The sequence below is a fragment of the Juglans microcarpa x Juglans regia genome, chromosome 2D (genome assembly GCF_004785595.1).
Source record: "Juglans microcarpa x Juglans regia isolate MS1-56 chromosome 2D, Jm3101_v1.0, whole genome shotgun sequence".
Taxonomy (NCBI): Eukaryota; Viridiplantae; Streptophyta; class Magnoliopsida; order Fagales; family Juglandaceae; genus Juglans; species Juglans microcarpa x Juglans regia.
The window spans coordinates 10,701,515-10,722,355 of NC_054596.1; the positions used below are offsets into that span (position 1 = coordinate 10,701,515).

The window sequence follows — 20,841 nt, forward strand, 5'->3', positions numbered from 1 at the left end:
CTTGGGATTTAAAATTTGAACCCTTTTTTTCCTTTGTGTTTTTTGTTTTTCAACGGTTGGTCCGCATTGGTAATTATTTTTTCCCTTAAAATTTATAAATTTTTCGTTTGTACTATTTCAGGTCATAAGTAAGTAATAGTGAAGTCATTTATAAATAATAATAAATAATAGAAAAATAATTTTAAAATATTTAAGAATAATTTAGTTTTGAATCAGGCCATTTCTTTTTCATCACTACTCTACCTAAACTATTTTAAATAAATTATTTTTGTATTAGTTTAATATGCATGGAAATAGAAACCTTTAAAACTAATTATGGAGCAGTTCAAATTTTTTATAATAACCTTGAAGGTCTCGTTTGGTTACATATATAATATGAGATGAGATAAAAGTTAAAATTTAAATAAAATATTGTTAGAACTAGGGATGAGCTCCGACTCCGATGAAATTGGAACGTCCACCGCCGACCTCTGACTCCGACTGCGGTCAGAGGTCAAAACACCATCCGACTCCGACTCTAATCGGAGTTCGAAGCTCGGAGTCGGAGCTCCAATCGGAGTAACAACATTTCACAATTCACAATTTCATTTTCACAAACACCTTCTTTACTTTCCATTTTACATTTACAAGCAACCAAACAGCCAACAACTAGACCCAAAACAACTATTATAATATAAAGCATCAAATAATTCCAGGCAACCCAACATCATGGCAAAAAATAAAAATTGTGAAAATTAATTAATTTAGGGTTCAGAGTCTTAGACTACACTTACGAGATATGGTGTACCAAAGGCTGAACGGCGCAAACGACGACAAGATCATAATGACAAACGAAAACAGAGCAATAGAGACTTAGAGAAGGAATAGAGAAGATTCAGAGAATCAGAATAAGGGAAAGAGAGTGAAGGGAAGAAGGAAGATGGGGAGTCCTGCATTTTGGACCAACGTGTGAAGAAACGACGTCGTTCCACATTAAGTGAAACAGTATTGTTTAGTTATTTTTTTAAAATTCATATGTAAAACGACGTCATTTTACATTTAGATTTTTTTTTTAAGTTGGAGTTCGGAGTTAGAGTTCGGAGCTCCGTGAAGCTCCAAACTCCAACTTCGAATTCTAACCACTCCAACTTTGTCAGAGTCGGAATCGAAGCGGAGGTCGAACGAAATTGAAGTGGGCGGAGGGTTTGCACAGCCCTAGTTAGAACTTATAACATTATTTCGTAATATTATTTTTGTTTTGAAATTTGAAAAAACTGAATTATTTATTATATTTTGTGTAAAAGTTCGAGAAACTTGTAATGATTATATGAGATGGGATGATCTTGTAACAATCTGACCCAATAATTTTAAGGTCGAAATATTGATAATTTTATTGAGTCTAAATTATATTTAATTGGTCATATTGGATAAATCCACAATCTATAAATTATTGTGGTTGATCAGAAGTTTTAATTAAATTTAACAACTAGGTTAAATCTCATCTAATATTTATTGAACAAATTAGACTCCTTTTAAAATTTAAAGATCGACAATTAAAAATTTATTTCAATTTAAAATCATCACTAATTAAAGTTTCCTACCCAGTTTCAGTCACTCTCAATCCTACATTAAATGAACTAAGAGTATGTTTTTATTTTCAAACACACTAAGATTACAACTTTAGAATCCTCTTCACCTTAAAATTCCAAAACCTAACCAATACCATCCTATAAATAGAGTCTCATACATTTTACGTGCACCTACATCTTAAAGCCTAAACTTTTTTTATTTTTAGCTCTCTTTTTACCTTCAGCAGGTTGTAGCCTCATCCCCCCAGCATGAATCACGGCAAGCCACCATTGTCTCTTCCTCCCTCATAATTACAACCATCATCGTCCCTCCATCGCACCATGATCAACTTTGTGTTGAAAATTTTAGGAAGTAATACTATAAAATAAGTAGCTTGATCATAAATTAGTATTAGCATATATTAACTAGTTATATATATTATTATTAAAGCTAATTCTTTGGAAGCCAGTGTTTATGTACCGCGCATGTCATGATATTTGTAGGTACGTCATTCATCATATTTCATTCAACATATTATATTTATGTATATATTATGCATCTCATGCATCTTACGCTGCATAAGACACGTAAGCTTTCATAAGATCAAGTGTAAGATAAGTTCAGAACAGTTAATCAGATGGTTATTCAGATGCATGGTACCAATACGATTTATGAGTGGATGTATAAGTCATAGAGTTAAGCGTGATCCACTATAGTATGCTAGAATACTATTAGTGACTCCCCTTGTAGCCGCCGGATGTGGGATTGGTGCATAATCATGCACACAGTGTTAAGTGTGTGGGCCAATCAAATAAGCCAAGATAAGTCATGCATGTTGTAAGGAAATTTTCCCCAAAAGGCTTAAGAGGCCCTATCAAGCTCGGCCCAAAGCAAAAAGCCATTAACCCAGCCCTCTAAGAGGCTCCTTTGTACATAACATGTAGGAAGGATAGTGCTGCAGGGATGGGACTCATCAATATGAGGACCCCTTAAGTAGTGTCCAGTCCTCGAATGCCTACCCGCACAGTAGGCATGATGTATGGGGAGTTGTTGATCTACTGACAGAGAAGGCATGAACGGACTAGAGGGAAGGCAGCTTGAGAAGAGAAGGTTGGAGAACCACGCCGCATTAATGGTTCTGTCACTCGAACAACATGTCACATTAATGACGTCGTCGCAGAGCCACAACGCATTTAAAAACACTGACAAAAGGAACAGTACGAGGAACACAGACTTCATGAAAGCAAACACGATTTGCTCCTCAGACCTATAGTATAAAATAGCATATTCTAGGTACGAGAATACTCTCTCTGATCCCTAAACTTACTTACTTATTTGCTACCTCCCAAGAATATTTACTAACTTTGGCATCAGAGGTTACCCGGCCCCAAGGTCGCTCCCTCAAAGCCTTAGTCTTTTCTACCTTGTGCAAGACCCGTTTTTGAATATCTGAGTTGTTAGAGCTTGGTCCAAAGTTGTGCAAAATATGATGTTAACAATGGTGTCATCTATGGGATCGTAATAGATATTGTGTATTATTCTCATGCCTGCGACAACCCGTTCTGAACAACTCAGGAGAGATATGGGAGACGCCATGGAAGCAAGGTTGAAAACCATGGAGGAGTGGGTGACGAAACTAACTGACGAAGTGGAGACACTCTGCAAAGAGAACGTGGAACTCAAAAAACCTCAACGGGAGCAAGCCGGCAGGGCAAGATCCAGTGACACTAAGCACGTAGGATCGCACGCAGGACTCAATAAGGATGAGGAGTAGAAAAACATGTAAGACAAGCTCCGCAACCTCAAAGGAAAATACAAGGAAAGTGGGTATGTCGTCAACGGTAGACCAGTTGCTCAGGGTCTACCTTATACTGAAGAAGTAATCGTGGTTCCTTTGCCACCGAAGTTTATAGTTCCTGCTATGGAGATGTATGACGGAGGAAGGGACCCCTTCGAGTACCTGGAAACCTTCAGGGCTCACATGACGCTATATGGTTTCCCTGGGAAAATAGCTTGTAGGGCATTTCTGATGACCCTGAAGGGGTCAGCACGTGTAAGATTCGGGTCACTGGCACCTGGATCGATGGACAGTTTCGACGAGCTAGTTAGGTTATTCCTAACCCAATTCATATCCGGTCGAAGGGGCGGTGTCCGGCTGCGTACCTCCTCACTATCAAACAAACAGAGGACGAAAGCTTGAAATCCTACTTAACCCAGTTCAACAAAGAGCACATGACTACCGTTGACCAAGAAGAGAAGATAACCTTGGCGGCGCTCTTGGGAGGCGTCTAGTCGCACTCTCAGTTTATGGCAGAGCTAGTCAGATGGACTCCTGCGACATTACGAGTATTCATAGACCAGGCAAACAACTTCAGCAACGCGGAAGACACTCTTCAAGCGTTGACGGAGCCGCAAAGGAAGGAAGTGGAGCACGCAGAGAGGAAGGAGAAGGCCCCAACCAAGGCCAAGCCCTATGAAAAGGGAACAAGGGCTCCCAGGAGAACCGGCGAGAGGAAGTCCCGTCAAAGGGATCTGGACCACGGTAAGACTGGCCAACGTTCGCCATACAAAAGGAAAATGACCGAGGAACAATGCGTCGTAACTGCACATACCAGCAGTCCACCTCACACAATACCAAAAACTGTTTCTCCTTGTGAGGAGTAGCCTCTGTGATTGTCGACTTCCTGGAAGTGATGACTTCGTCGGCATATAATGCTATCTTCGGGAAGCCCACCCTTAACAGCTTAAGGGCCGTCACATCAACCTACCACCTCAAAATGAAGTTTCTAACTCCCCACGGAATAGGGGAAGTCCTAGGAAAGTAGGTATCAGCTAGGGAATGCTACGTCCAGGAGCTAAAGCAGAAAGATGAAGGACTGGCCTCGGACAGTACCAACAGAACAGAATAGGCTGGGCACCACCGAAGAAACTACGGCAGACCTCTGTCTACAACTCGCCCTACCAATTTCGAGGGAGGAAGGGATGGTGCACGGCTCTGAAGAGAAAGATGGACGACGATCCCCAAACCGGGATTTTATGTCCCTTAATTTTGTAATACCTTGTCATCTAACTTGTACTTTCTTTTTTATTTAATAAAAATGTGACTTTTCAAGACAATGCAAAACATTTGCTCTACGCTTTCATATTACCAGTAAGGCGCCAAGAATAAAAAGTGCTGCTATCGAAATCTACGGCAACATGATCATTAACAGATTACCTCCCCACGGAACACCATAGGGAAATGCAGGCCTAAAGGCTACCTTATCCCTCCTGCGATGGAGTGCGGGTTAGCCTTTGGCGTCCCAAAGATAAAAATCTACCTTCCTTGCAGATGTCAACGGGCGGGTGTAGGTCTAATCACAAACTGTCCAAAATCACCTTCCTGCGAGACACTATAGGGAAAGGTTGGCTCAAGGGTCGCCTTATCCCTCCCGTAGAGGAGAGCGAGATCGGCTTCACGGCCCTCCCGAATAAATTACCTCGACCTTCGCCGCAATGAAGAGTGTGATCAGCACCAGCCTGATCGAACACTTACCTTTTATGTAATGTCAATGAGAGGGAGCGAGTCCAGTAACAGACTGCCCAAACAACTTACCTCTATGCGGGACCCAACGGGTAAGAGTCAGCCTAAAGGCCTCATTATCCCTCTCGCAGATGAGAGCAGGTTTTGCCTTCAAGGCGGCCCGAATAACTTACCCCAGCTTCTATCACGGTGAAAAGCAGTCAGCCAACTCGCTGTCTGAACTTATCTCCCCATGGGATACCACAGGGAAAGGTAGGCCTTAATGTTGCCTTGTCCCTCCTATGACAGAGTGTGGATTAGTCCTCAACTACCCTAAATTAGAAACTATACATTCCTTGTAAGTGCCAACAGGCGGGAGCGGGTATAGTGACAAACTGCCCGAATAACTTACTTCTTCACGGGATACAATGGGAAAGGTAAGGCTAACATGTTACCTTGTCCCCCTCGCGAAGGATAGCGAGTTTGGCCTTTGCGGCGACTCGAAAACTTACCCCGATCTCCATTACGAGTGAAGAGTGGGTCTAGCACCAGCCTGACCCAAAATGCTACCTTTCCATGTGATGTCAACAAGCGGAAGCGAGTCCAGTAATAGACTACCCGAACGACTTACCTTCCCTTGGGACCCAGCAAGGAAAAGTAGGCCTAAAGGCAGTCTTATCCTTCCCGCAGAGAAGAGCGGGTCCTGACTTCGAGGCTGCCCGAAGAACTTACCCCGACTCCTATCACAGCGAAAGAGAGGATTGCCCCAGCGGCGGCCCTAAAAAATTATCTCATTGGGGAATCAAAATAGGCGGGCTAACTTGAGGAAGCTTAACCTCTCTCCGATGGAGTGCAAGTTTTAAGTCTTATGACTGCCTGAAGTAAGAAATATCTCCAAATACAGAGATTAAAAAAATACAAGCAAAAGCAACAACGGCATACAATGGAGGGCAATAAGCGTGAGACAATGCAAACAAAAGAACACAAAAAAAAAGACAGAAAGAAGAAATACAGAGAGAAAAATGCAGATATACAAAATCATTTTTGTTAATTATGCAAGACTACAAGGAGCAAGTTATACCGTGAAGCTTATATATTCAACAAAACAAGTTACAGTGCCTGACCCTAGACCTAGACTGTAAAATGACCAGTGATAATCTAAAAAATCCAAAATACCTCACTGTTCTCAGACCCAAGGAAACCAAAATGAGTTTAGGGTCTGCAACTATGTGTGTTTTAGACAGCGACGATCACCACGACACCACGGCAATCGAGCCATTCACTACAGCAACCAAGTCATTTACCACTACAACCAAGCAGGCAACGAGTTCCATGCAAGCAGCGAGTTATGGAGAATGGCTTCAAAGTCGAGCCCCATAAGCAAAAGGGCAAGAACGAGTAAGAAACAATAAGCAAAAGGGTATGAACGAGAACAAGGGGTCCAGGAATGCAACAATGAAGGATTGGCGGTTCCACCCTCTAGCGCACAAACTGCCACAATCAGTAGCAGCTTGAACGCCACCAAAGGACCTGTCACCCACTAGGGTGTAAAGATTTCGTCAGAGCTGTGAAAGGTAGAAGAAAATGCAAAGAAACTTCGGAATGAAAGCAAAGGAACTGAGAACTCAAGAAGTAAAGCAAAAGTCACAAAATAAAAAAGAAAATACATAGTGAGTATAATGGATTTCCTAACGTGGAGAAAGGTCCTTATTTAGGTGTGGTTGATGTTTGGCCTCCCGAGGCATCATAACTCCACATATCACCACGTGTCCCCTAGAGAAACAACATAGTCCCTTGCTTATCGTAACTGTTGCGGGGCATATCTACTGATACGATGTGCAAAATTAATGGCTATGAGAAATGGAGCCATGACTCAGAAATCGAAGGGGGCCATTTAATGCAGAAGTGCAACTGACATTATGTTGTCACGTATGAGAAATGCGAGCGGTCACTCAGTATGTGACCAAGCAGGCTGGGAACTTCACAGGGCATAAGGTCAAAGGAAATAAGAAGAATTCCTCCTGGACCCGTCCAAAAAGAATTAGTAGGAACCTAGAGACTTGTACAGAGAGCCAAAAAAAAATGAATGAAGCCAGTATTAGAGACACAAACAAAAGGTTAAACCGGACAGTCAGCGAGGTGGGTCGAGATACTCCAAAGGCACGGCTGAGCACGGCTGCCCAAATAACAATTAAGATGATGATCATATTCTGAGAACGACTATCTATAGACGATAAACAAGAGTAGCATGACTGGCCAGCAGGGTAGGTAGGAGCTCTACGGACCCCTTCACCATGGTCCCCCAGGCCGGCCACACAAAAACAAAAAAGAAGAAAGGAAAAAGAGGCAAAAGTGAGATATGACAAACAAGATATGTGCACTAGTCAATATGTATATATATACAAGCTGTTAGGCGACAAAATGCGGATACATGTGTAAAAAAGAGAGAGAGAGATAGTATAACGAAACAAATAAAATCTATAAGCCTTAACTCCATGAGCATCGATCTCAACGACAGCAGGCGCAAGGTTGGCTAACTCCACTAATGCTGGCACTGGGGTGACTGGACCAAGGAAAGCATCCAACATCGCTTTCCTTCCCAGATCACGGCTGGTTTGAAAGGCTACCTTATCGATGGGAAGTTTGGCAAGTGCAAGCCGCTGAAAATACTTGGTGAACGATCTTGAATGCAACTCCGGACTCTCCAAAAGGAATGCCTGCATTGATCTGCAACCTTCAACAACCCCATGTCCCTACACCTCATCGCGAAGTTTTGGGAATTGCCTCAGTTGCCCTTGTAAGGAGAATGTGGCCTCCTAAAGGCTTTAGTTCAACTACTCCAACCGGTCCTTCTCCTCCCATGCTCGGGATAAGTCGCCTTGAAAAAAAAAGTAAAAGGTTTGGAAAAAAGAGGTCGAACTCATGGAAAAAACCCGACAAGTACTCAACAACCCGACTAATGGCTTCCTCTCGGCTCCCCTTCATGGCCAGCCGGGATAGAGAAGGAAGGGCCTCCGCAAGGCCTGCAAATTCAGGCAATCCCGTAGAAACTTCAGGGGAGCAGGTGGGCCCCCGCTCAAACCCCCTTGGGCAGGGGTCAATCGCAACATCTGGACGAGAGTTGTCCCCTACTGGATACACGGCCCGAGTGAGCGGTTCATCATGTGAACCCTTGCCGGCTATTTCACCTACAAAACCACCACCTTTGAGAGACTCCACCTGGACCAGTGGGTCGATGAGTAGACTCCTAGGACCATCGTCGATGGAAATATGCAGAAAGGAACTCCCCCTCTCTGGGAGTGCGACCTGGACGAAAGAATCCCCAGCAGGACCTTTGAAGTTTGAACCCCCGAGAATTGCAAAGTTTGGAGAGGACTTACCTCCTGTATAATCCCCTGTCTCCTCGCAATTGCTAGAAGTAGCCTCCCCCATTTCATCAGTCACCTCAAGAGAATGACTCTCAATGGCCGAACGAGAAGAAGAAGGAGGAGAGATCTATGCAAAAGAATGTTGTCCCTCATCAGGAATGGTAGATGCAAAAATACTTTGGAGGAGGATGTCCATCTCGACCTCGCCTTCATGCGCCTCAACAGTCACCACCAGTAGAGGCACCACAGGAAAACTGCTCGCCAGCTTGCTCGCAACAACTGAGATCAGAACCGCTACAGTAATGGGATGGCTGGCCTCCAAGGTAGCCTCTCCCCTCATTAAAGGGTCTCGTACCCCGAGAAGAGGCCTATCCTTGGCCTGAACACTCTCCCAACGAACTTTATTCCCCTTGTCCGGCAGAGGAAGGTCCGAGGAACACTTTCGAAATGGAGCAACTTGGGGCCATAGAGCAACCGACCTATCATCAGAGGAAAGGTGTACCGGGGGAGACAGAGAGCTCATCAAACTTTCCTCGAAAAGGAAGATCTCGGAAAAAATAATGTTGGGATGGTTTTGCACCCATTCTCGCACAATCGCAATGCGCTTCGCTTCGTAAGGGGTGGCTGCCGGACGCACAACCTTGTCTTTCAGGACTTTTCCCCAGTATGTCCATATTGGGGACTCTAAGCAATTCACCTTGTCTACCAGGAACTCCCATCCACGGTCAGATACGAAGAATTTGGGAGATCAATCTTTCACTTTGCAGTATCGCGACTCTAAGGTGACCAGAGAGTAGGATGCCTTGAAACTGCACACATTCCCCTTTAGACATAGCACCTTATGAGAAAGAAAAAACTCATGACTAGTAAGGTCCGCGTCGGTCGGGAAGGATCCCAGTAAAGCCCGCCGCTAGATAATGCTGTAGCACATTAATAATCTCTAGGCATTCAGGTGCAGTTGGCAAGGGGTCAAGCCAAGGCGATCTAGAAGGTCACGAACAGGGCGAGGGATGACAGTCTCAAGCCGCATGAAAACATGGAAGGATATAGGGCCACCCTAGTGGAATGACCCTCTACATCAACGACGCCTTCATCTGGGCCAGGTTCTTCGAAGGAAGCAGATTCTGGTACTTGGTAGGTGAGGGCTAGGGAGGCCAACGTCGGTTTGTTGGTAGTTGAGCGCCATCCCCTACCTATAAAAAATAGCGCAGTATCAGCAAAGCCCTCGCTGGAAACGTTGGGTTGAACAGATTTTTCAAAAGCCATCACTGCCAGAGCACGAAGTAGCGAAGAAGAGGAGAGAAGAAAAGCCTAGAAAACTAGAATAGCGGGGACAATCACAATGCAATGGGCGAAAACCAGGTCCCACTCTCACGTTTTATAAAAAGAAGGTGACGGTTAGATTCTTATGCACTGTGGCAACAAGGATACTCGTTGTTTCGGATTCCGGGAATGTGATTTACGAAGCGGTGCAAACATAAAAAATTGCCTGACACCCCTTCATTAATGAGATTAAAAAGATGTCATGAAAAAGTGAGCCCATCATGGAAGATAGGAATGCAGTAAAAAATGCCAGTCCGCAGAAGCCTCCCAGACCTCAGAAAACCTAAATAGAGTTCTCGGCCTTAGTAAGAAGGCGGAATCAAATCATGATAAATTCTCACCGTACTTGTCTGGTGAAAATTAACAGGATAACTGTAAATGAATTTTTTCCACAAGTCCCAAGAGGCCTTATCAAGCCTGGCCTAGAGCAGAAAGCCATTAACACAGCCCACTAGGAGTCTCCTATGTACATAACCTGTAGGAGAGATAGTGCTACAGGGATGTGACTCCTCAATCTAAGGACCCCTCGAGTAGTGTCCAGTCCTCGAGTGCCCGCCCGCACAGTGGGCATGATATACAAGGAACTGTTGATCTACTGGACGTGCACCTACATCTTAAAGCCAAGACTTTTTTATTTTTTAGCTCTATTTTTACCTTCAGCAAGTCGTAAGTCGTAGCCTCATCTCCCCCACCATGAATCACAGCAAGCCACCATCATCTCTTCCTCCCTCATAATCACAACCATCGTCGTCCCTCCATCGCACCGTGATTGACTTCGTGTCGAAAATTTTAGGAAACAACACTACAAGATAAGTAACTTGATCATAAGTTAGGATTAACATACATTAACTAGTTATATATTATTATTATTAAAGTCAGTTCTTTGGAAGTCAGTGTTTATGTACCACGCATATCATGATATTTGCAGATACATCATTCATCATATTTCATTCCACATATTATATTAATGTATGTATGCATCTCATGCATCTTACGCTGCATAAGACACATAAGTTTTCATAAGATCAAGTGTAAGATAAATTCTGAACAGTTAATCAGATGATCATTCAGATGCATGATACTAGTACAATTTATGGGTGGATGTGTAAGCCACAGAGTTAACCATGGTTCACCATGGTATGCTAGAATACTATTAGCAGCTCCCCTTGTGGCCGCGGGATGTAAGATTGGTGCATAACCTTGCACACAGGATTAAGTGTGTGAGCCATTCATATAAGTCAAATAAGCCAAGATAAGTCATACATGTTGTAAATGGATTTTCCCCACAAGGCCCAAGAGGCCCTATCAAGCCAGGCCCGAAGGAGAAAGCCATTAACTCAGCCCACTAGAAAGCTCTGTACATAACATGTAGGAGGGATGGTGCTGTAGGGATGAGACTCGTCGATCTGTGGGCCCCTTAAGTAGTGTCCAGTCCTCGAGTGCTCGCCCGCACAACATGCATGGTATACGAGGAACCGTTGATCTACTAACAAAAAAGACATGAACTGACCAGAGGTAAGGCTGTGATACCCCGTATTTACGTGTATTTTAACTAAGTAAATTATTACATTTATTAAGATTATGAGTTTTCTTATTTTAAATTTTAGATGATTTATGTGATATTATTTTGAGATTTTTAATTGTTAATTCAATGTGTTTTCTTGTTAATAATTATTGTTCATTATTTAAATTGCTCGTTATTTTAAATTAGTTTATTGTTGGATTTAATTATTTTATTTTTATTTAATCACTACGTTTAAATTATTTTATTTAACTTGCTGTTTTGAAATATTTTTTGTTGGATCATTTTTGTGACCCAAAATGTGAGGATTGAACCTCATTTCTTTCCCTTACTTTTTCTTTTTCTTTTTCCTCTTTTTCTTTTCTTTTTTCCCTCATTTTCTTCTCTCCTCTCTCTCTCTTCTTTCTCGCGCGCAGCCCCTCTCTTCCCCGTCCGTTTCGTCATCCTCCAGCCACTGCCGTCGTGCGCCGCCATGTGCCTCACCGCCCTCCCATTCTCTTCCTCATCTGCCGGCGACCACCCTTTCATTCCCAGCCCCTCCCACGCAACCATTAACCCACGCACGGTTTGAAGCCGCGGCCACCATTTGCTCTAGCGCCGCTGTCGCGCCACCTCTGGCCACCATCTCTTCACCACATTATCCTTGACCTCATAGCAGCCTAATCCACCCATCCTCAACTTCGATCCGCTACCGGTGAAGCTCCACCATCCACATTTTCTTTTTGAACATTTTGGCCTCCAAACACCTCCCATGCCGCCACCCATGGCCAACCACCACCACCACCACCTTCATCGATATCCCTAAGCCATTTCCTAGCAATCTCAAGTCTTCGTTTGTCCTCGTTCAAAAACTAGCATTTTGAGACTCACGGCCACAATGCATTTTGCACTGTTACGTTGTTGTGCTGCCACTTCTTGCACCTTCGTGATCCTCCAAAAATTATAATAAAGCGTTGTAAGTATTTTACCAAGGAACTTTTGTGATTTAAATGTATTTTTGCACTAACTCATTTTTATTGTGATCTGGTTGGTTGTGCTGGATTGAGTCTGAAGAGTAAGGGGGTTTGATGAATAGAAGGATAGAGTTGTTTGTGTTATTGGACTATGTTGTGGTTTTTCAGTTGTTGGATAATGTGTTGTATCATGTACACTGCATATTTACATGCATGTTCATGTTTGTAATTGAAAACTGAGTTTTCACATAATTGCATATATGTTCATGTGTATATTTAAAAATTAGATTTTCATGTGAGAAATGATTTTGAATATATTTATAAATGATTGGAATGACTGGTTTGAGAGAAATGAAAAGAGACGGTAGGGACGGTGGTAAGTAGGGATGGTGGTATAGTCCCGCCTACGGTACACGCAGTAGGGATGGTGGTATAGTCCCGGCTTTGATTCCTTCTTACGGTGTATGCGGTAGGGATGATGGTAGAATCATGTCTGTGATTACCGCCTATAGTGCTCTGATAAGTACTTCTTGTGTGAGAAATGAACTGTAGGGATGGTGGTAAACAGGGATGTGGTATAGTCCCGCCTGTGATTCCAGCCTAAGTGTCCGATAAATGTTTATGTTGTCGGTTTATGATGTAATGGTTATGAGCGCATTTTCTGAAAAAATGACAGATATTATTCATGGCATGTTTTTGGTCAAATGTGATTTTTGGCGTGCGTTGAAAAATAATTATTTGCAGGAAACATGAGGTTTTTTGGGATCATATTTGTGTTTCATTATGTACTCATGTGTGTTGGTTGTATTAATGCATTTCTATTTCTTGGGTTGCTTGGTTGATTACTTGCTGAGATTCATAATCTCACGGTATTCGATACACTGTGGTACCGTTTTATGATATCGCAGATTTTGATGCAGATGAGGACGACGAGCTTTAGGCTTTGGCTTCGCTAGAGGAGTGATCTGGAATTGCTCTCGTGTATCGAGATTCGTTTTATCACTCGTTTATGTATTTTTCCTTTGTAATATATTTTAGGATAACTGTATAACTTTTTAAAGACATTTTATTTTGGATATTTGTATTTAAATTTCTGGTACTTAGTTGGTGAACTTTTAATTAACTTTTGTTGTGCACTTTTGCATATTGCACACACTTTAGCATTTTTCTTTGGGATGTGTGACCCGTGTTGTCATCATCCCGATATCACGATTCCCGAATTTTCGTACGCGGGAGTCGGGGTATCACAAAGGCAATCTAAGAAGAAGAGGTTGGAGAACTTCAATTAATGGTTCCGCCACCTAGACAACACGTCACATTAATGACGTCGCCGCAGAGCCATGCTGCATTTAATGACTCTGACAAAAAGAACAGTATGGGGAATACGGACTTCATGAAAGCAGGCACGATCTATTCCTCAGACCTGTAGTATAAATAGCAGATTCTAGGTACGAGAATAGTCTCGCTGATCCCTAGACTCACTTACTTATTTGCTACGTTCCAAGAATATTTATTAACTTTGGCATCAGAGGTTACCCAACCCCTAGGCTGCCCTCTCAAAGTCGCAGTCTTTTCTACCTTGTGCAGGGCCTGTTTTCAAATATTTGAGTTGTTGAAACTTGACCCAAAGATATGCAAAACATGACGTTAACACATGTCATAGCATACTATGAAAAATCATGATTTTAAGTTCTCACCATGAAGTATTTTATGAAAAATCTTATGTTGAGTATCTTTAAGTTATGATGAGTTTTTTACTGAGTCATCGATTCATTTTAGTTGTTTTATGTTTTTAAACCACCTTAGGTCAAAATATTTATGAAAATAGAGTTGTAGAACAGCACTTAGTCCATGGAGATGTGACAGTGGTCTGGATCATGTACAAGTATTTTAAGTTATAATTTTTATGACACAGACTTTGGGAAACTTTAATAAATGTTAATTTCTGCACATTCTCATTTATAATTTTAGTATTTTAATATAAAACAACTATATTTATTATAAAAAAATTTTGTACTTTGTGCTTCATTTAGAATATAAATAAATAAATAAATTTTTAAATTAGGTTTAATAGTAGCACTCTAGATCTCATGATTTTCTTAAAAAAATAGTACCATCTTTCTTAATTATAAAGAGTAGGTATTACAAATCTCATCTCATCTATCAAACTAAACTAGGCCTGAAATTGATGATGGAGCAATTCCACATCATGTACAATTTTTCTGTTCTCCTTAAAACAATGTCAATTAATTCTTTAAACCCTCCATCTCCACGATCGAGGAAAATAGATGCGCAACTTATATTTCGACAACGCTGATTTCCACATCTCTACCGCAATCAAAAAATGAAAATATTATATAATAGAAAAAATTTATTTATTATCTCTTACTCTTATATCATATACTAACATATACTTTATTATTTTAATCGCTCTATTTAAACGCAACGTATTGAAACAATGCCTTTCCGGGCCATTGCAATGACGACTCTTTCAGGCCCACTTTTTCAATCCTTCGATTTGCACCTAACCCCATTTCTTATTAATAATATCGGTGAGTAGGTGAGAGTTCAAGTTTTGGAGGCGCACCAGAAACTCAACATCCTAAAGGCTATAGCTGCTCACGCAATTCGATTTTAAACGAATTGAAGTGATTTTAAATGAATTAGATAAAATATTATTTTAATAATATTTTTATTTTAAAATTTTAAAAAAATTAAATTATTTGTTATATTTTATATATAAATTTTAAAAAAATATAATAATAAGATAATATGAATTTGGAATACAGACGGCTTCTAAAAAGCACGTGTACGTTCACTGCTTCCTCCAAGTGTAGTTTCATTTTCATCTGGCAATTGAACTCACGATATTATCCTTTCTTTTTTTCTTATTCAAGAAAAGATCTTCGGAAACAAACAGTACACAAGCAGCAACAAAAATATCGCAATCTTATCCCAAAAAGAAGAAGAGCAATAGCATATGTTAAAAAAGAACAAAACAAAACAAAAAAGAAAGAACAATAGCATTGCCGACGTAGAAGGAGCAACGTGGCAAAGCGAGGGGCATGAAACTCGTGCAAGACATCATGCGCCAAACCTAACGTCAATTTAATATTAAAAATCAAACTACGTTAATTTATAAATTTATTTTTATAAAATTTTTATGTAATTATAATAATTTTTTTTTGTACAATTATAACGCCTAGAACATTAAACTTCAAAACAGTAACATATATAGGGTACGTATTAACTTAATTTATTAATAAGGTATGTATCTAATTGGCACTGTTACATAGGGTACAGAATCATGAAAGATGTTCTGATCAAAGCATGTTCCTTAAGATGTAATCTCATGATCTTTTGTGTATAATGTATATAAATTAAGGGTTGACATCGAAGAAGATTCCGGGCATTATGATAAGAGATTAATATTTTCTTTTTCTCATTACATTAACTCAGATATAGGTGTGGGATTTATTTATTTACTTATATACTGGCAATTAGGTATAATATTTAATTGATGCAGAGCTGATTTAGAAAGTGAGATAACATAAGAATTTTGTACATAATAATAAGATAGTTTGTGAATAATGATTAAGTGAGATAGTTTGAGTTAAATATTTTTTAAATTTTGAAAAATGAGAGAAAAAAAATTGAATAAAAAATATTTTAAAATTAAAATATTGTTAGAATATAATTTTATAATATTATTTTTGTTTGGTGATTTAAAAAAATTGAATTATTTTATATTTTTTGTTTAAAAATTTGATAAAATTGTAATGATTAATTTAAAAATTTTATATTTAAATTATATTTGAAAATGAGATAAAAATTTTAGAATGAGATCTATTTCAAAACAAGTTGGATGTATACACATAAATCTAAAAGAAAAAAAATAATATTCCGTATCGATCTTCTTATACATAAGTATTGCCGACATCCCTAGCTGATATCACTTGCAGATGACAACTTAATTAGAGCACTAACACGATTTGGTTCTTATATTATATATAATAATACCATTCAATATCTATTATAAATACCTTTCCACATCGTCTCTTGCAAAGTAGAAATAATAGTCTTTTTTTTCTTTTCTTTTCTTGTCGTTAATGTTGTTAATTTAAAAAAGAAAACAGTAGGAAGCTTCCAATTGCATCCACAGCACCAAAAAAATGCACAAAATACAAATAAAATAATGATAAAGCCCTCATGCCACGGTCATGAATAAACTACGCAGATAATACTCCACGCAGATCAATATTAATTGGACAGATCAGGTGGGCAGAAAGTCGCTAGCTTGCATTTATCATGAGATTTCATCACGTGTTGAAAAACAACTATTTGCCTCAATTATAGAAGGGGCCGGATCAATTATGGGTGCCCATCGGCCTAACTTGCAAGTTAATTTGCAGTGCCTGATTTGAATATTAGATATGAGTAAAATATTTATACTTTCTAACAGATGATCGATATTTGTGTTAACACTCTTCTCAGTAAATTGATATGATATGTGAAATATTTAATTAAATAAGATAAAGTACAGAATTAAACTTAAACTTCTGTCTTATACCGTATAAAATTATCGGTACTTATCTTATTAATTTAATCTTTTATATTTATCTTGATAGGCTACATGCATGAATACTATCATTTAATAAAAAAAAATGAAAGACCATGATCTTAATTGAATTAGATATATACTAACGGTGAGCGACGTGGGTTTAGTTCTATCCACCAAAAAACTGTTCCTTTGGTGTATTGAGGCAGCCAAAGCAACAAAATTACTTCAACTTCTTTTTTGACCCCTTATTATATAGTGGCATGAAGGAGGAGAGGCCACGGAGTTGCAGCTTATAATACACATCTAGAAGCACGTGCTTAGTTGACTCTCTTTCTCCCTCTCCCCGGCTGATGATCTTCTATATATTGGGGTAGCTTGAATGCACAAAAAACCATAGATAGCAGCCTCCGACTCCGTTTTCAGATCAAGGGGGAGGAGAATAAGGCAGATCAGGGTAATATGAAGTGCACAAAGAGGCCAAAGATTATATTGGTTCCGTACCCAGCACAGGGACATGTTACTCCCATGCTCAAGTTAGCCTCTGCCTTCCATAACCGTGGATTTGACACCATCATGGTCACCCCAGAGTACATTCACCATCAGATTGTGTCGAGGTTAATAGAATCTAAGGACCAGACTCTGAGCATGCCAATACCTGATGGGCTGGACAAGGCCACGCCGCGAGACTTCTTTGCCATTGAGATGGCTATGGAGAAAAACATGCCTGTTCATTTGGAAGCCATGGTTCGAAAGCTTGATGAGGATGGTGGCGTTGTGTGTATGGTTGTTGACCTGTTGGCGTCGTGGGCCATTGAAGTAGCCAACCGGTGCAGGGTCCCTGCTGCCGGGTTTTGGCCGGCAATGCTTGCCACATACCGATTGATTGCAGCCATACCAGACTTGGTCCGGACAGGTCTTATTTCTGATGCAGGTTAGTCACACAAACAAAATGGCATTCATGCCATTTTTTTTTCTTTTTTCCTTGGTTAAATTAATGCATTTATTATTTTGCTTGGGGGGAAAAACAAATCGAAATTCATGCCGAGTCAACTGTAGAGACTTGAGAATACTGCTTTAAAATATTTGTGCATGGTTCTTGTGAATAAAACATTAAAGAACATTTTTTTTATTTTTTTGGGTTAGTTATAGGATGCCGTCTCTCGTTTTTGCCAATTTATTTGATGCATATATATCTCTCTCATATCAGTAGATATTTCGTTTCTTACAACGGTTGACAATCGCCAAAGTACTTAACAAATTCATTACAATGATCAGAACGGGATAAATGGTAATATTGCCAGATACAATTTTGAATATGTAATTTATGCATAATCCCTATATACATCTAATAATTAAGACTACAGTCCAGAGTCTGATAATCTTATGACATATAATTAATCACCTAATTCTCCAAATAGAAAATTTGGATTCGAAACCTTCTACCCCTTGTGTGTGTGTGTATATATATATATATATATATATATATATATAAATTACAAATATCATTTCAAAAATTATATATTTTCTTATTTGTGCATATATAGATACAAAATTAACTTTTTCCAAAATATATTGAGGAGAAACACAACACGATGCAAAAGAGGAATATGACGATAATGGCATGTCACGAAGAAATATCTTTATGACTTATTCCGACTTTTTATCCTATTCAGTTTACATCCACAAGAGTGCTCTGTATATCTCTTCATGTTGTCCCTTTCTTTCCCTCGTTATGTCCATTGTAATAATTATTTGCCGATAAGAACCATGATACAAGGAGTTAGGCAACTTTGGCTACTTTACTAGCCTAATTTGGTTACACAAATCATTTCATCTTATCTTATCTTATCTAATTATTATAATTTTTTTAAATTCTCACACAAGATATAATAAATAATTTAATTTTTTTAAATTTTAAAATAAAAATTATATTTTATTACTATTTTATTCAACTTTTAATTTTTATCTCGTCTCATTTGTATAACCAAACGAGTGGTAAAGTATTCCGATGATTTTAATTCCCTACGGTACTTAGGTGGTTTTACAGTATATTTCCATGGGCGGATCTAGGTTTGGAAATAAATAATAATGGTCCCTTTGTATTAATTAATATTTTCTGCGATCCAGTACTTGACTTTCTCTTTCATTTAATCCTCTCCACGTTTATAAACATATTATACTCAGCGAATCAACTGCATTATTTGATTTTCAGAATTTTAAAAAATCCATTAAATGCCTTCTTATAAAAAAAAATATATACATAGATACGTCTACATAGAGGCGTATCTAATTAATAATTTTATTCCTCTATTACTTTATAATTTCTAGTTTCTACTGATCTAATTTTCTTCTCAACAAAACTCAGTCAAACTTATAGTTGCGCATGCATGCCTTGATTCTTTCTATATCTTTATATAATTATTATTTAATGGGAATTTTTTAGATCTAATTAATTACGTATGCTTGTCTTTTTGTACTTTTGGTTAAAGATAAGAAGTGTGTTTTTTAAGAAAAAGTTCTTTGTGCATGATTCGTCACATGAAGATTATTTTAATATTCTGGCAGGAATTCCCCAACTTCTAGGCACAACTTGCTTACCTGATCAACCAATGCTGTCTACCGAAGATGTGCCATGGCTGGTTGGAAGTCTTGCAGCAAGGAAAGCAAGATTCAAGTTCTGGACAAGAACCTTGGACAGATCAAAGACTCTAAGATGGCTCCTGGTGAATTCCTTTCCTGATGAATACATGATCGATGGAAAACAAACCCAGTTGGTCAAGAACTCTCAAGATTATCATTCCCCACTCGTTTTCCCCATTGGGCCATTGAGCAAGCATGCAGTTTCCAAGAATCCTAGCTTCTGGGAAGAAGACAAGAGCTGTCTGGATTGGCTGGACAAGCAAAAACCAGACTCTGTTGTATACATCTCTTTTGGAAGCTGGGTTAGCCCCGTTGGAGAAGGAAAAGTGAACAATCTAGCACTGGCGTTGGAGGAATCAGGGCGGCCATTCATATGGGTGCTAGGGTGTGCATGGCGTGAAGGGTTACCAGTAGGGTATCTACAGAGGGTGGCCATGCAAGGCAAGGTGGTTTCATGGGCACCGCAAATGGAAGTATTACAGCACAAGGCTGTGGGGTGTTACCTCACACACTGTGGGTGGAACTCAACAATGGAGGCTATCCAATGCCAGCAGCGCCTTCTTTGCTATCCAGTTGCAGGAGACCAGTTCGTAAACTGTAAATACAATGTTGAGGTATGGGGAATTGGGGTGAAACTCAATGGGTTTGGACAAAAAGATGTAGCAGAAGGCTTGAGAAGAGTGATGGATCAGGACAGTGAGATATGGAAAAACAGGTTGAGAAGGCTATACGAGAGAACAATGGGAGAGGAGGCTAATTCAAGAGTATTGTCTAATCTTAAAGCCTTCATCGATGATCTCAAGAGTATAACATCATGATCAGACTCCTATTTATAAACCCAGTAATGCTACATAAAGTCGTGGAGTGCACAAATACCTTGCAGTCGTTTTCAAAAAGGATGAGATCTACTATTAACAAATTAGTTTTTTTTCATGTGGACTCGTATTATTCACTCTTTTCAAAGTGATTGTACGGCGCTTGCATACTCACGATTGTAACTATATATCATTTCTTTTATAAATCTCATGTACATGATGATTTGAAGTACTTATAATAGCTAATTTTCATGGGTTATTATTTAATAATTAAGAGATCAGTACCATTGCTCGGATTTAGTGAAAATTAATAAAATAACTTTCGGACTTGGAATCAAATGTTGGCAAATATTATATGGAATCAACATATATCAATCACCATGCATATATTATAATAACGAGCTATCGATAAAGTTCTAATTTTTAATTAATGTGCTCTTCATTGGAACTAGTTAGATACTAATTACTATGCTACGACTAAAAAATTAACACGAGTTACCAGATAATATATATATATATATATATATATATGAATTGTATTATTTTAATTGTGAATATTTGAAGAATATAGTTAACCCTTGATTAATTAATAGCTAGCTATATATAGAT

At 39.3% G+C, this 20,841-nt stretch overlaps 1 protein-coding gene across 1 annotated transcript; it reads left to right on the forward strand.

Annotated features, from left to right (window-relative positions):
* The first annotated feature begins 16,978 nt into the window (after window positions 1-16,978).
* LOC121248543 (UDP-glycosyltransferase 82A1) lies at window positions 16,979-20,334 on the forward strand. The gene is made up of 2 exons (XM_041147026.1): window positions 16,979-17,708; window positions 19,343-20,334. Exons 1-2 carry the CDS (start codon window positions 17,237-17,239, stop codon window positions 20,233-20,235), a joined length of 1,365 nt encoding a protein of 454 aa, XP_041002960.1. The 5' UTR covers window positions 16,979-17,236; the 3' UTR covers window positions 20,236-20,334.
* Window positions 20,335-20,841: the final 507 nt, after the last annotated feature.